General features: G+C 35.6%; 2 protein-coding genes across 2 annotated transcripts in view; one reads left to right on the top strand and one right to left on the bottom strand.

Moving 5' to 3' along the window:
- Positions 1–12,081, top strand: part of xgb (x globin) — a 31,603-nt gene extending 19,522 nt beyond the window's left edge. Inside the window, exons 3-5 of the mRNA XM_084096844.1 lie at positions 1,373–1,493; positions 9,624–9,704; positions 11,888–12,081. Of these exons, the coding sequence (XP_083952970.1) occupies positions 1,373–1,493; positions 9,624–9,704; positions 11,888–12,010 (325 nt within the window). The 3' untranslated portion in view covers positions 12,011–12,081. The remainder of the gene's footprint in view (positions 1–1,372; positions 1,494–9,623; positions 9,705–11,887) is intronic.
- A 143-nt stretch (positions 12,082–12,224) lies between these two features.
- On the bottom strand, positions 12,225–16,254 carry srp14 (signal recognition particle 14). The gene is made up of 5 exons (XM_084096845.1): positions 16,139–16,254; positions 15,016–15,088; positions 14,006–14,118; positions 13,433–13,465; positions 12,225–12,787 (listed from the first exon to the last, which is right to left on the bottom strand). The coding sequence occupies exons 1-5, from the start codon at positions 16,160–16,162 to the stop codon at positions 12,701–12,703; spliced, it is 330 nt and encodes a 109-aa protein (XP_083952971.1). The 5' UTR covers positions 16,163–16,254; the 3' UTR covers positions 12,225–12,700.
- Positions 16,255–16,927: the final 673 nt, after the last annotated feature.

Genomic DNA, 16,927 nt, shown 5'->3' on the forward strand with positions numbered 1-16,927 from the left:
GATAATTTGTTGTTTTGTCGTTAGTGAAAATCAATATTGACCTTGTATTTGAAAAAGGATCCTCATATAATAATGAAATGATTCAGTGATACAGATCGACTATTTTTGACCTTTATTTTTAGTAAACTTTGTGTACACAAACAATGTTCTCAATGCTGGAGCAAAACTATGTTGCTGCCTTCTTATTTTTGTCATCATAATTTTTTTTCATAATAATTATGACTCAGTATGTCATAAATTTGATTTGTCATAATTATGACTATGTAAATTTTTACTTTTGTCATAATTTTTACTTTTGCCATTTCACTTTTGTCATAATTATTTTTGTCATAATTTTTTACTTTTGTAATAATAATTACGACTTATAATTATGACTCAGTATGTCATAATATAAACTTATGTCATAATTTTTACTTTTGTCAATTATTTTTGTCATAATTTTTTACTTTTGTAATAATAATTACGACTTATAATTATGACTCAGTATGTCATAATATAAACTTATGTCATAATTTTTACTTTTGTCAATTATTTTTGTCATAATTTTTTACTTTTGTCATAATAATTACGACTTGTGATTATGACTCAGTATGTCCTAATTTAGACATGTCATAATTTTTACTTTTGTCAGTAATTTTTTTGTCATAATTTTGTACTTTTGTACATTTTTACTTTAGTCAAAAATTTCAACTTTGTATGTCATAATAATTTGACTGTCAGAACTTTTACTTTTTATAATAATTTTCATAATCATTATGCGGTCTCAGTATGTCATAATTTTGAGAAGTCAAAATTATGACAAAAAGTCAAAATTATAAATAAAAAATGCATAATTATTTTTGTCATAATGACTTAGTATGTCATAATTTCAACTTTGTCGTTATTATGATAAAAAGATTTTTTTTTACTCGGTATGTCAATATTTACTTTCACACAATTATGACAAAATTCATGTGTAGAGCCCCTGGTGACACTTCCAGCAAAGTTTCATGTTGTGTCGAGCCTTCTTAGTGTTTTAAAAATAGCGATTTTTGATGCTATCATAGTCGTGCCCCAAGCACTCTCATTCAAAAGGCATTTAACCTAAAACGAAAATACGGTCAAACTTAAAAGTGGCGTTTCCATCCTAATTATGCTTTTAAACGAAAGTTTGCCTCGGGTAGATTCACAAAAAGACCCTAGGTTGTATTTTGGCGAGAGTTGCGCTTTAAGCTGTGGCCTATGACGCTGTTTTCTTCTCGATCTGCTGTACAGCAGAAACAAACTTTGTTGCATTATTTTCCTGTTTTCTCTGAATGCGGTTTCGAAACACTCTGCATTGTTAAAAGGTGCATGTAAATAAAGTTGACTTGACTTGTTGTGTGTTCTGCAGTGTGATGTCGTTCATCGAGAAGAGTGTAGCGAGACTCGATCAGCTGGAGCGGCTGCAGACTCTGGCGCTGGAACTGGGGAAGAGCCACTATCGCTACAACGCTCCACCCAAGTATTACGGGGTAACAATCCTCTCAAACACACTTCAGCGCTTTCATCCTCACGTCTTTCACTCGACTGGAGTGGAAATACAATACAATTAAATTCTCTCATCAAAACACCGCATGGATCATAACAGACGTTCGCTTTGCTTTTCTGTGCAGTTTGTGCTCTGTGTCTTTTTCCTGAAATTCTTCTGATCATCGTCTGTGGGATAAAAAAGATGATGTTTCTATACGACAATAGCTTACAGTCCATTTTGGATTTTAAAAATGATTATTTCTTTTTCTTTTTGGTCGTTTTAGGAGCTTGACAGCTGGGGATCACTGTGAACTTGTGTGTAGATTATTTATAATTATTATTTTTATTTTTGTTGTTGGAAGATCCATTATCAAATTTATCTTACCAAATCTGTGCAGTTTGTACGCTTTTTTTTTCACATGCATATTTTATGTAACTAAAATTATCATCATGGATCTTCTGCGAATAAAATTTATTATTTTTTGTATACAACAGTAGTTCAGTGTTTTGTAGTAGCATTTATTTGTCATTTTTAGAGCATTCTGCATTTATGTGAAGTTTATTTACAAAATCTTTTTGGTCCATGATCAGATGAATTATATGAAATACAGTATGTCATGCTTTGGTAAATCTTAATTGACGCAAGTCGAAATTATGACATAATGAGTCATTATTATGACAAGTTGAAATTATGACATACTGCGTCATAATTATGTCATATTTACTTTGACAAAAGTAAAAATTGACATACTGAGTCATAATTATGACTAGTCAAAATTATGACACTACTGAGTCATAATTGTCAAAAAAATAATTATGACAAAAGTAAAATAAAAAAATGACAGTCAAAATTATGACAAAAGTATAAATTATGACAAGTCAAAATTGACATAGTATTGAGTCATAATTATTATGACAGAAACATAATTATGACAAAGTAAAAAATATTTTTTAAAAATCATAATTGACAAAAGTAAAAATTACAAAAAGTAAAAATTATGAAAAAAATAATTGACAAAAGTAAAAATTATGACCAAAAAGTAAAAATTTACATACTGAATCATAATTATTATGGTAAATGGTAAATGGACTGCATTTATATAGCGCTTTCACAGACCTATGGCCACCAAAGCGCTGTACATATAGCCTCACATTCACCCATTCACTCACTCATTCACACACCGACGGCGGTGTCAGCCATGCAAGGCGCCATCCAGCTCGTCGGGAGCAGCTGGGGTTAGGTGTCTTGCTCATGGACACCTCGACACTTGGTCAGGTGGAACCGGGGATTGAACCACCAACCTTTCGGTTTGTAGACAATCTACATGAACCACTGAGCCACTGCCGCCCAATAAATTATATTTATATTATTATGATGAATTTTACAAAAGAATTATATGAAATATACATTTGATGCAAAGTGCACAAAAGGAGCAAAGCAAATGTTTGTCCATAAGGAAGAACTGGGGCCTGTACCATGAAGCCGGATTAGGTGGCTAGCCAGCTATGTTTCAGCTTAGTTTCCGCCAACCCTGGGTTTTAGGTACTATGAAAGTAGCTTGGCTTTAATCGGTGTTCGTTGCCATGGTATCTTACGCTGCACGGCTAACCTGCTCCGGGGCAGGTTATGTTCTGGATTCAAGATCTCAGACCGAAGTTTGACCAATCAGCTGAGAGCAAAGAAACATATAGGTGACGTAACTTATTCCCAGTGTCTGTTGCAATGACTTCACCTTTTCTTCCAAATCCGGTGGACATCTCAGCGCAAATTGTTTGACGAGCACTTCGTAGAGAAAGAGTTTTTAGCCAGACAAAATCCCCTTGCCTTAACTGATAGTTATGAAAGATACAGATTTTCCGCGGAAGGAATGTCTTATCTTTGCGAACTTCTTGAGCCGCACATAAAGAATTTAACACGTCGAATTCATGCACTTACTGTACCGCAAATATTGTGTTGCATTTTTTTTTTTTTTTTTTGTTGCAAGTGGTACATTCTTGCACGGTGGGTGACGCACAGAAGCTAGGGGAAAACATATGTTTGTCGAACCATTCGCAAGGTGGTCCTCGCTCTGCAGGAGTACATGAAAAGTTTAACTAATAATGTTCCCCGGACATTTATCGACCATGTCCATAAAAGAGGGCTTTTATAAAATTGCCGGTAAGATATATTGATAGGGTGACATCACATGAACACTTTTTTTTCTTTAAAAGCAAATTTCACAAATGTACTATACAATATAATACATGTTAAGAATTATTTTTAATCTTTTTTATTATTCTTCTGATAATCTTATGATAGGATTCCCAAGTCATTGCAACATGTATGCAGTCTATTGCTCCAATCTCCACTGCTCTAGGGAACATGAGGCAGATTATGTTAATAGGAAGTCCTATCACAGCCTTAATGTTCAGGTAGAGATGATGTGAATATGTGAGATGATTATTTTCTGTGAGATGAATCTTTAAATTAATAGTAACTTTAACAGATATAACAATGATCTACTAAACATTTCATCTGCAGACGACTTGTGGTGGTCATGAACATATGATCAAGTTTGGATGCCAAATGGCCTGGCTCCAGTGCTTGACTCACAAATTTTCCGTGAGTCTGTGTTGTGTCAGCGCTTTGAGGAAAGCAAGTTAAATTTGGTACAGTACAAAACATTGTTCATTTAAACTGAGATAGAAAAACCTACACAATAACCCCCTATCATGACCCTCAGACAGGGCCACAGCACCGCTTCAATGTGGCCCTCAGTAAAACCAGAGTGAAGATAGAGATGACCTTTGGCCTCCTAAAGGCACATTTCAACTGTGTTCGGCGCTTCAGAGTCACCAGAGCGGGCATCACAGATAGTGGCTGTATGTGCCATTCTGCACAATATAGCCACCAGTAGAAAGGAGCGAGAAACACCACAAAACCAGCTTCTCCCCGATGAAACTGACCCGATCACACTTGACCACCCAGCTGGTGCAGATGTAGATGCAATCACCATACAATATTACACTTAATAAAAGCACATTGAAACTGCAGATATGTCTCAAACTGTTTTATTGGTTTTGTGGGATGGGAGGGAGAAAGAGAGCAAGAGAAAGTTGCATTAATAAATATTCATACTAAAGTGTTACTTGGTTAAATAAGTTATACTAATATATATATATATATATATATATATATATATATATATATATATATATATATATATATATATATATATATATATACACATATATACACATATATACACACATATATACACATATATATATATATATATATATATATATATATATATATATATATATATATACATACTGAGATCAGTTTTATCCAGCTGTTTGATTTTGTTTGGAGCCTCCTCAGCTCACAGTCAGCTCCTTTAGTGTGCAGTCTAGTTCAAGACTCCTTTAGTGTGCAGTCTAGTTCAAGTCTCCTTTAGTGTGCAGTCTAGTTCAAGACTCCTTTTGTACAGGGCCCTGACTGAGTCTGTTTCCACCTGAAACATAATTCCACCACAAACATGATCATTACAAGTTTTCTGGAGGCTCATCAAATCACAAAAAGTTCCTTGACTTCCTACAAACACAGGACTGACTGTAATTTATGTCAAGGGTTTTAAATCCTTACACATTTCTTCTGAAGGCCATTGAGGTAGAGGCTTCAGTTTCTGGGTCAGGTTGTGAAAAATCCTACAAAAGAGATGTGTAAGGGCCAGTCCCTTTTTTATGCCACACATTCAAATGTTTGCCATAATAAAAAGCCCAGTGCATTCACATCAGCAACTGTCTGAGAACACACAGACAAAGTGTCTTCATCATTTGCTTCACCCTAATAGTGTGTGTGTGTGTGTGTGTGTGTGTGAGAATGTGTGCTAGCTTCAACAGGGACACTGTATTTCCCTGCAGAACATACAGTCAGCCATATTTAAAACTTAAAAAAAGTAGTAATGTATTGCACACGTACCCAGTGTTACTTGCTTAGAGGAGCCAGCACCAGGGTCAGATTGTACAGCACCTGTAATCCCATCCATAATCGGCCGTCCCTTATTGCCTACTCAGAGCCAACTCCTCCGCCAGTGTATTCTGGTTTTCTGAATTTAACTCTTTATTTCTGTTTGCTGCAAACAAGTGTGATAAAATGTTCACAAAAGTAATAAAAGGTTGTGGTAAATACTCTTTGAATTAACTCCTTGAAATAACCTTTGAATTATATTTTTATATTTTGTCTTTATCTGCTGCCAAGAACATTTGGAGTTGGGGTTGCATCTAAAAATCTAAAAATCAATGAATATTAATCTTTCTTAGTACATACATGCACATTTTTTATATATTATAAAAATAAGCTATAGGCTATATTACACATATAGGCATACATATATACATAATTTTACATAAATATAGAACGTATTTGTTTAACTTACACATTAACAATCAGCAATCTTTCTCCAACAGTCTTCTCTTGCTTTGGCAGCAGAGACCGTATTGTTTCGAGCTTGAAATACATATTTAAATTAATCGTAATTATGAATGATTATCTCTTGCTCCTCCGCAGAAAAATATATCGCTTTCGCTCTACCCGCGATTGGTTGTTCAGTGTCGACGTCACTCTTTTATGTGCACGCGCGCGTGGAGTAATCATAGCTTGAGGATCAAAGCCTGAGTTGACAAAGAAAGTTGATGAGCTGCATCATGGTACCAATAAAGCCTGATTGCATCGGTTTGGTTTTGTCAACTCAAAACTAATCCTGTAACCCCGAGTTTGTTCAGCTACCTTCATGGTACAGGCCCCTGATGCGCTGATGATTGTTGTAATTCCACCCGTCGCCACTAGAGGCGCAGAAACAGACATGATAAATTCTACATGAATATAAATCAATTCCTTAAAGCATTAGTTCACTTCAGCATTTAAAATTCCTGATAATTTACTCTCCTCCTCGTTATCCAAGATGTTCATGTGTTTCTTTCTTCAGTGGAAAAGAAATGCAGGTTTTTGAGGAAAACACTCCAGGATGTTTCTCCATATAGTGTCTTCAATGGGGTCCAACGGGTCGAAGGTCCAGATGTGAGTTTCAGTGCAGCTTCAAAGTCTCGACACGATCCAGCCGAGGAATAAGAGTCTGATCTAGACAAACCAGTGGACATTTTATAAAAATAATAAACATTTATATACTTTTCAATCACAGATGCTGGTCTTGTAGAACTCGGTGATGCGACACACATTACGTTGGAAAGGTCAATTGCGACGTAGACAAAAGTACCATCCAATATTTACAAAGCGAACGTGCAAAGACGACGTCAAATGCCCTTTACAAAAAAGGTAAAACAACGATGTCGGATGATTTTGAAGTTGGAGGAGAAAATTATATGGGAGTTTTCCCGCGGTACTTCTGCATCACTTTCCAACCTGATTACGTAATGCGTGACGCATCGCAGAGTTATGAGCATTTGTGGTTAAAAAGTGTATCAAATTGTATATATTTGTTGTAAAATGTCCGCTGGTTTGTCTAGACGAGACTCTTATTCCTCGGCTGGATCGTGACGAGACTTTGAAGCTGCACTGAAACTCACATCTGGACCTTCGACCCGTTGGACCCCATTGAAGACACTATATGGAGAAACATCCTGGAGTGTTTTCCTCAAAAACCTGCATTTCTTTTCCACTGAAGAAAGAAACACATGAACATCTCGGATGACGAGGAGGAGAGGGAATCATCAGGAAATTTTCATTCTGAAGTGAACTAATCCTTTAAGTCCAGAAATATTTGTTATTTTGCTGTTCTGTTCAGTGTTATTTAAGCATCATTGATATATTATCATAGTTTTGTAAATATTTTGAATTAGATTTTATTTTTATATTTTTTGTTTTAGTTAATTTTTTGTTTTTGTCACTTTTATTAGTTTAAAAAACAAAATGTCTATACTTTTTATTCATTTTTATTTAGTTTACATTAACTCTTTCCCTGCTATTGATGGAATTTTCCGTTTTTCGCGGTTATACGGTAGGGGGCGCTGTTACACATCCTCTGATGTTTGTTTTTACTGTTAAACCAAACAAATAACAAAAATATAAACAATAATTTCTGAACATTTACATACAACAATGGATGACAGAATAAATAAAAATAAAGACAGTAAAAATGTAATTAAATATGAAAATACGGAGGTAGTGAATCAAGTTACCTAACACTCAATAGACTGTCATACAGTTTCACAAATTTGTCACTTTTTTTTTGTTGTTAATTCTTTTTAGTGTCATAACATCTGAAAGAGTAGAGTGTCCTGATCAGAAGACATGTGAAGAAGAACCAGAAACAAGCGATAAAAGCATTGCTGACGCACGGTGTAGATTCTGAAAAAAATTTTCTTTTCTCAGCTTTTTGTTCAAACGTTGCTTTTTTTCTTAATGAAACTGAATCACATTCAAGTGTTGATAAAAAAAAAGAATGCATGAAGCTGGAATAAAATATTTCTGTCTTTTTGCTCCGTTCTTTCTTTTGATTTATTGCATGTTTTATACAAATATTAATATTAATATACATATTAATACAAATATTATGGGGGTCATGAAACTTCTGTGTAATTGATCAGAAATGTTGGCACGGAAAGAGTAAACATATTTCAGGGGTGCAAACAGCGCGCTTTTCGGCGCCTCCCGCTTTTTTCACGTCAGTTTGGGTGACTTGTGTGAATCGTGCAGATCCGAAGATTTTTTTTTGAGGAGGGGGGGGGAGGGTGGTTTGAGAGGGTCTGATTATAATTTAACCAACAGTAATTCTGGATTGCGTCCACCAACAAGTAAATAGGAAATAAGCGAATCAGAACACTGCGCGCCAAACCAGCAGTATGTGCGCAAGCGTGAACCACTAGTGTTTCTGTCTCACTCTGGATCTGCCACTGCATCACATTTCTCTCTGCGTGGCGTGGAGTGTCCGTTTTTATGTCGGCTCTCATGTTAACTGGTTAGAGCTTGTGTTAGAGCACAATGCCTGCGTGACACACACACTTCTCGAGCCGCGCCGAAACCGCGTGCTAGAAATAGAACCGCAACCGACGCCTATTTTTCACGCGACACGCACGAGTGTTGGAAGTTTTCAGACAAAATAGAAGGCGCAAATACATATTAATAAATTACATTTTGATGCTTGAAAGTCTCTCGGTTTTTGACAAATGCATATAATTGTAATTTAAAAAATAGGCCTAATTATCGATTTTCAAATATTGCCCCTGTCAATAGGCCTACAGAACGAAATATTCTGTAGCCTATTTTGCCGTCAATACTGCCGACGTTGTCTTTGCTGTATCAGGCTATATATATTATGTTTAACATCCAAATGTAGATGGTCTGTCGGCGCACAGAGCCACGCAGTCGCAGACAGCACGTGAAGTTCGTGAATTCCCTTTTCTTTCTTATCTATTTGTGTTTGAACAGACATGTGCACGAAAAAATAAGCCAGTGTCCGTCTCAACGAGTTTCCCCGTAAACGCAGTCAAAATAAAACGGATGCGTGTCATTACCGGTATTAGATACGTGCATTCGTCTTAAAGGGACAGCACCCAATATACCTGCAGCTGTTTGTGTCACCAAAGTTAATCAAACAACAAAAGAGAAAGAGAAAAATCACGTTTTGTCAAAAGATAAACTCTATTAATACTTAATACAGTTAATTTACCTGAAAAACATAAAGCACTGCTTTATTTCTCGTGTATTTGTGTTTTATTGTATTTATATTTGTATTTTGTTTATTAGTTTCTATGCAGATGCACTAGGCCTACCCTACACAATTACCCCAATCATCCTAGAATTATTAATTCTTTACAAAAAGAGCTATTCAAATCATCAGGTGAAATTGTTTTCAGGAAGTAGCAGTAAAGCAAGAAGAAGAAGTGCAAGATAGTTTTTCTAAATTTCATTTGACTCTATGTGCCTATAGGGGTGGGTTGGGGATGGTGGCAATGTAGTATCTGGATATTTGCCGCGGGACGAGGGCTTCGATTACCTCTCTCTTTTTTGACCATACATGTGTTTGCACCCCTGATATTTGATTTCAGTTTATTTTAGTTCAAGTTCAAATGTTTGTAGTCAGCAGTACTGACCGTGTGTGTGTGTGTGTGTGTGTGTGTGTGTGTTTCAGTACGTGGGAGCCGAGTTCATCTGTGCCGTTCAGCCGATCCTGAAGGACCGATGGACAGCAGAACTGGAGCAGGCCTGGAAGGTGAACCAGTTTATTCATCTCTGGCTCCTTTACTGGTGACGTCTGACACCTTCCCACAGCTCAACACAAGCGCTGACCCAGACATCAACGGTGTCGGCCCACATCCGGTGCTTCTGAATCCACATCTGGGCCGACACCGTTGCTCTCTGGGGAAACACTCATATGTTCAAATATTTTCCTGAGGATAAATTGACATTGCTGTTGTCTGATTGTTTATTGTTCTACTCACAAGGTTTCCTTGTCTAATACAACAAATTCAAAACGTTGCACTGGTCAATTTTAATATATTTTTCCATATATTAACCCTTTTTAAAAGATAGCAAGCGCTTTGCAATCATTTTCTCAATGTAGTTGATGAGAAATGTTAGTTTGTGTTTTGTTGTAATGCTTCGTATTAGAAACAACAAAGGTTACTTTATCTAACAGTGATTTATTAACTCTTTCCCCTCCAGTGTTTTTTTTTTTTTTTTTTTAAGTTGCCTGCCAGCATTTTTGATAATTTTAACTAAATTTTAATATTTTGTTGTATGAATATCTGAACAACATCTGAGCCTCTGCTTTTAAACAACAAAACCCATTTGATTTTAGATTCATGCATTCTTTTTTTGTCATCACTTGAATGTGGGTTTGACAAAAAAGCAACTCTTTCAGAAAATGTGTAACAGCGCCCCCTACCGTATAACTGTGAAAACACAGAGCCGGAACATTCCGTCAATGGCGGCGAAGAGTTAAAAAGACCTTTGTAATCAATAATAACAAATGAAGTGTATGTTGAATACCTTCTGAGTGCCTACAGTAGTGCTACAAAAAATGATTGGATTTGTAGACTCTGGTGCTCTTCGCGTGTCAGTCAAAAATTCCCCCCAAAATTTATTTCAATTAAATGAATGTACTATATTTTAGTATGATAAAGTTTATTTAATATTTTGTATTTTTAGGGGATTTTATGGTACTAAATTATATTTACTCTGTGTTTATAATACATTCATTCACTTTTAGAGTATAGACCTGAACATTTTATTTCCAACTTAAACTGTGGTAAATCTTGAATGCTTTAGTTTAGAGCAACAGACTGAAGTTTGATCTCTTTTCAGAGACGACACTCGGCAGATTACTGAAGTGTAAAAAAGTGAACTTTAAAAAAATTACAGAATTTATTGTTATTAAAAAATGCACAAAAATACTAATCTCAATTTTTAATTGAAATATATATTTCCAAAAACATGTTTAAATCTAAAACTGCAAGAAAAAAAAAGAGCCATAAATCCAAACAAGTTCAGTTCCAAATTTGATTTTGATATCTCGAAAAAATGAGCTTTCAGTGAGATTGTGTTTGGATGCAGTACCAAACGCTTCCACTAGAGCGAGGCCAAGTGTGACTATTTTTCCATGATTTTCCGTGTTCACACAGCAAGTGCCAAAACCTTTACCAAGTTTCATACCATTCCGATGAAGAAAAAAAATGCTAAAAACTAAAAAGTTTCGGTCAAAAATGACTTTCCAGGTTCAAAAGACACACTAAACTCATGTCATAAATAATAATCACCATCCTTTTTTCCATTTGAAATTATTTCTTATGGTAAATTGTCCATGATATATGTGACCCCGGATCACGTCACCAGTCACGAGTCGCACGGGTTTATTTGTGGCAATATCCAACAATACATTGTATGGGTCAAAATTATTGATTTTTCTTTTAAGCCAAAAATCATTAGGATATTAAGTGAAGATCATGATCCATGAAGATATTTAGTACATTTTCTACCATAAATATATAAAACATGTATTTTTGTGAGTGAATGCAGCACAATCGTGAACATTAATGAACAACTTTAAAGGAGATTTTCTCAATGTTTTGATTTTTTTGCTCCCTCAGATTCCAGATTTACAATAGTTGTGTCTCGGCCAAATATTGTCCAATCCTAACAAACCACACATCAATGGAAAGCTCATTTATTCAGCTTTCATATGATGTATACATCTCAATTTAAGAAAATTGACCAGTGTGACTGGTTTTGTGGTCCAGAGTCACATGTGTGTTTAGCGAAGAATATTCCTTCAGTCATGAACTACCGCACACAACCGGTTAAAACGAGTCAGAATAAATCTAGAATACTTGTTTCATTACCATGTTTACAGTGGGATTATGTAACTACAGTCAGTCATTTGTTTTCCCGCTCCAGACTCTGTTCCAGTTCGTGACCGGGATCATGAAGGACGGTTATCTGGAAGAAGAGAAAGCCAAACGCAACCTCATGTTGACGTCCAGCAAAGAAAGACCAGACAAGAGGAACACCATGATTTAACCGGCCCTCGCTCATCTCTCAGGCTGTGTTCGACTCCGTCACGGCGCTCAGAAACCTTACGTGATGTGGCTTAGTTTGTGTACATAGTGTATTTATTTCAATTCTGCATTTTTTTTTTACAGTACATAATGCTCACGTCTCTGTTGAAGGATCTGATTCTGGAGTCTTTGGGATTTTCTCACGATGAAAGAACCAATGATTAGTGATGTCAAACTCAATAAAAGAAATTGTTTATTTGCAAATCCAGGGTGGTTTCGTTCATCTCAAATAAGAAAATGTGGCAATTATGTAAAAAAACTTTCAATAAATGAGCTTTCAAAAAGAAATAGTGAACTGAAATTATTATTGGAACGTGAGGAGAAAGTTACTGACCGTGATGTTTGTTCACTCACTCACCATATTAAACAGTATGGCTTGAAATATAAACTAATGTATTCTAGAGCAACATGATCTGCATCCGATTAACACCCTAACGAACTGAAAACGGTCATTAAATCAGGCGGAAACGAGTCAGATGTGGTTTCCTTGGTTTGGAGCAGCAGATGGCGAACGTTGGCAGGTTCTTCCTGATGATGTCACTTCCTGATGATGTCACTGGTGTCAGCCGGGGCTGATGGGAAGGCGGAGTGGCACTGGCCAGTGTTGAATGAATCGTGCACACCTGTCTTTCACTTGCAATACTGTCCGTCACTATGTGGCTTTAGTTTTCTTGCTTTTACTCTTTTTGTCCTTCTTCTTCAGGCCGTCCATGTGCGCTCGCAACAAGTTCGAATACGCCTGGAAAACAAACCAGTCCACGTCAGGTTTACGGTCACTCGTTGCAGAAACACGATGCACATGCAGTCAAACCAACATTTATTCAGATCTTCAACATTTCTCACATTATCACAGTTTATTCGCTATAGTTTAGAAAATGGTAATAAAATATGAGCAGAACTCAGTTGATATTTGACTGTTAGACTGTCTCACACATGAATTATGTTGAATATCTGTCAGCTGTTAAATTTAACTACACAATTAGATAATACCAGTTTAGCTCAACCAATCACCAAGCAATGCTTCATTGTGTTCAGTCTGTGTGTAAAAAGAGCATTAGCAATTAAAGAAAACACACTTCAGCAAAACATGAAGTTTGTCTGGATAATTTTTGGTCCCAAATTTTAATAAATGTCACTGGTAGTCACTGTATGAAGAATTACTGGGTATAATATGTCACAGTTTACTTTATTTTGCTCTCCTCACTTACATACATGAACTATAGTGTCCTGATCACACTAGTGAAACAATATCAAAAATTATATCTGGGGTCTGAAATGAGGGAAAATATTACTGATGATTTTTAAATGCAAGTCGATATCGAGCTGATGTAACAGATGCTGCAAGCACCAAAACATGATGTGAATATAATAAAATATAACCCACCATCTGAAACTTTATGACTTCTTTGGTGCTGACCTGAAACACACATTAAACCCGAGGTTAGAGAATAAACATCTGCGTCTGAAACTACTTCACGAGGGAGAACAATAACGGAATAAAGGAAAACATTTTGCTGAATTATACACTGAAATATTTGAGTCCGACTCAACCAATGACACTGTGAATAAAGACTAACAATGAATAAACAATTGTTGAAATGAACGTGGCAATATTTAAATATGGAAATAAATACATATAAATGGACAAATAATCAAAAAATAATAAATAAATGGGTAGAATTAAGTTAAAAAAAATGAATTCAGGACTAAATCAATTTAAATTAATTGTGTTTGTTTTGTCAAGTCATATATGCCTTTATTTTTCTATTATTACATTTATATTTTTTATTTATTAATTCTTCTGCAGGTTTGGGCCTCCGTACGGACTGAGTTCAGGGAATAATTGTGTTAACAAAATTCTTGGAAATTTCTGCATTTGAGATTCATATCTCTCTCTCTCTCACACACACACACACACACACACACACACTTCTAAGTGCTGTAATCATCTTCTCACCACTGTGCTGATTTTCTTCTTGCCCTCTGAAGCTCTGATGAGACATTTGTTGTCTGCCGGTTCAAACGTCTCTGGATGGCCTTTCCTGGGGACCGGCTTCGTTCGCCCATCATCTGCACACACACACACACACACAACAACAGGACTTAAAGGGTTAGTTCACTCAAAAATGAAAACTTTGTCAGTAATTACTCGCCCTCATGTTGTTCAACCCCGTCAGACTTTCGTTCATCTTCAACACAAAGATATTTTTGATTAAATCTGAGAGCTGTCTCACTCCTCCATAGGCTTCTCTGTAATTGAAACTTGCCGACCAGAAAAGTTAGTAAAGACATCGTTAAAATAGTCCAAGTGTCTACAGTGACTCAACCTTAAGTTTAGCAAGCGACGAGAATACTTTTCCAGAACGGAGGCTCACTATTGGCCGACGCTGGTCATGTGATGCGTGTGATCCTGGCCAATAGTGAGCCTCCGTTCTGATGTACAACCCAGAAGCGCTGCGCTGTTACACTACGTGAACTCACTCAGAGAAACACCGAAGAACATGAAGAGTTGAATAAAGTTGCTATTTTTGTTTGTTTTTTGTGCACAAAAAGTATTCTCGTCGCTTGATAAACTTAAGGTTGAGCCACTGTAGCCACTTGGACTATTTTAACGATGTCTTTACTAACTTTTCTGGTCGGCAAGTTTCAATTACACAGAAGCCTATGGAGGAGTGCGACAGCTCTCAGATTTAATCAAAAATATCTTAATTTGTGTTGAAGATGAACGAAAGTCTTAAAAAAAATGATTAAAGTCGAAATAAAAATACAATACAAATATTACATGGAAAAACTTTAGCTATTGTTTTTATAATCAGGTTTCATTTTAATTTTTATCATTATAATTTTTTAATTTTAGATTATTTTAAGTTTCATTATAATTTTCAATTTGAATGATTTTAATTTAAAATGTTAAAACACTCCACTAGAGTATGAAGAACAGCAGTGTGTGACGTGTGTGTGACGTACACTTCTTCAGTGTGATGACGACACTGCCGCTGGTCCTGCACTTCTGGAACAGACGCGTGAGTTCAGTGAGGAACTGCAGAGAAACACACACACACACACACACACACACACCATCACAAACATGGAAAATACTCGCATATCTGACATGCTCCACAATTTAATGTTAATAAAAGTGAACAAGTGTTGCTCCCCAAACCATAACTAGTGCATGTAGTTCATTAAACACTGTAATGTGTGACATAAAAAACATTAATAAGTATTTGTTTTGTTTTTTCAGTAAAATGTTCTCATATCCCGACTGAAGATCGCCGAGAGAAATATACATAAGCTACTTTAACTCAACCAATGGCATTATTTAAGAATTAATAATAAACAATTGTTGAAATAAATGTGGCAATTATAGAAATAAACAAAATAAATCAATGCATAAATATAAAAATAAATTAAATATAATTTAACGAATACAAAATAATTACAGAAATAACAAAGAAGATAGTAGTATAATATTATTACAATTATAACATTACTATTATAGTAATACCGAAATAAAGATTACATTTAATTAAAATTTTAATGTTTGATTTATGAAGTCATATGCCTTTATTTTTCTATTATGACTTTTTTTAAAACTTATTTAAACACACACACATATATCTCAGACTTATGTGAACACACTGTAATGCATGTAACGTATGTTCAGCTCCTGTACAGCTGCAGTTCAAGTTTACAAGTTGCTGATTAATTTTAATATCTCTTTACCAGGTAATTAATCACATTTATACTTTATTATGATCATAAAACGAACGAATTACTTTGATTTTTCCTATTAAAACGAAGCAGAAATGTCTATGAAGGGTCTGGAAGGCATTAGTTGACTCACTTTAACATTGTTTATAATAATTACCAACATGAATAGTTTAAAACGGCCCTGAAATCAGAGAAATGCATTAGTTTGTCGACATTACAGCAGCAGAATCCAGTGTGAAGTGTTTGTGTGCTTTAGCTTGCTAACATGTTTGAACTCGACGCCGTCCGATTAAACACGAAAACTCTGAATCTCTAGTACAGTACGTGCGTATTATCATCTGATAAACGCAGAATATGAGACATAAAGTGATCTTACCGCGTCGTTTTCTAATAACACCATATCTTCAGTGATGAATGAACTGCTAACAGACAGTCTGATGATTAGAACACGTCGCTCAGCTGCACTGAAGCTCCGCCCCTTCACGCGCTGCTTCTTCCTGCGCGCGAAACACACTCACATGACGTCACTACCGCCCTCTAGCGGCGCCGGTTCCACATCGCTACAGGGTGATTTACTGTACTTTTACTGTGGTAAACTCTTGTGTTGATGCTAAATGTGCAATTTGGAGTTAATTAACCGGAAAAAACCTGAAAATGTTGGACACTTCATGCGCTCAATGGACCCTATTCACAGACTGTGATGACGCGATTTAACGGTCATCAGCATCGGGAATCCCTGACGGCTGAAGTACAGGTTTTAGACGTGGTAGCTGAAATGAGGTTTGAAACACTTTTAATTAACTATACCTTACCAGGCCATTCGTGATATGCCTTTAAAAAATTAAATAAATCCCTACACATGCGCAAAAAAAAAAAAAAGCATCGGGAATCCCGCCAAATTTTATGAACATATTTATAACACTACAATTTGTATTATAGGCCTATTATTACATATATATTCACACACACACACAGTATAGGCCTACATACTTGCATTTATACACATTATATATAAGTAATTATAATAAAAGTTTATTTCTTATAGTGCCTTTAATGCGGCTTCTCAAAGTGCTTTACATAGTAAATATCATAGACTGTGGTAAATATACATAATAAAGAATAAAAGAAAGAAAAAAAAATCAAAAATGAATACCACAATCAACAA

The sequence above is a fragment of the Abramis brama genome (assembly GCF_963993115.1).
Source record: "Abramis brama genome assembly, chromosome: 21".
NCBI classification, from domain to species: Eukaryota; Metazoa; Chordata; class Actinopteri; order Cypriniformes; family Leuciscidae; genus Abramis; species Abramis brama.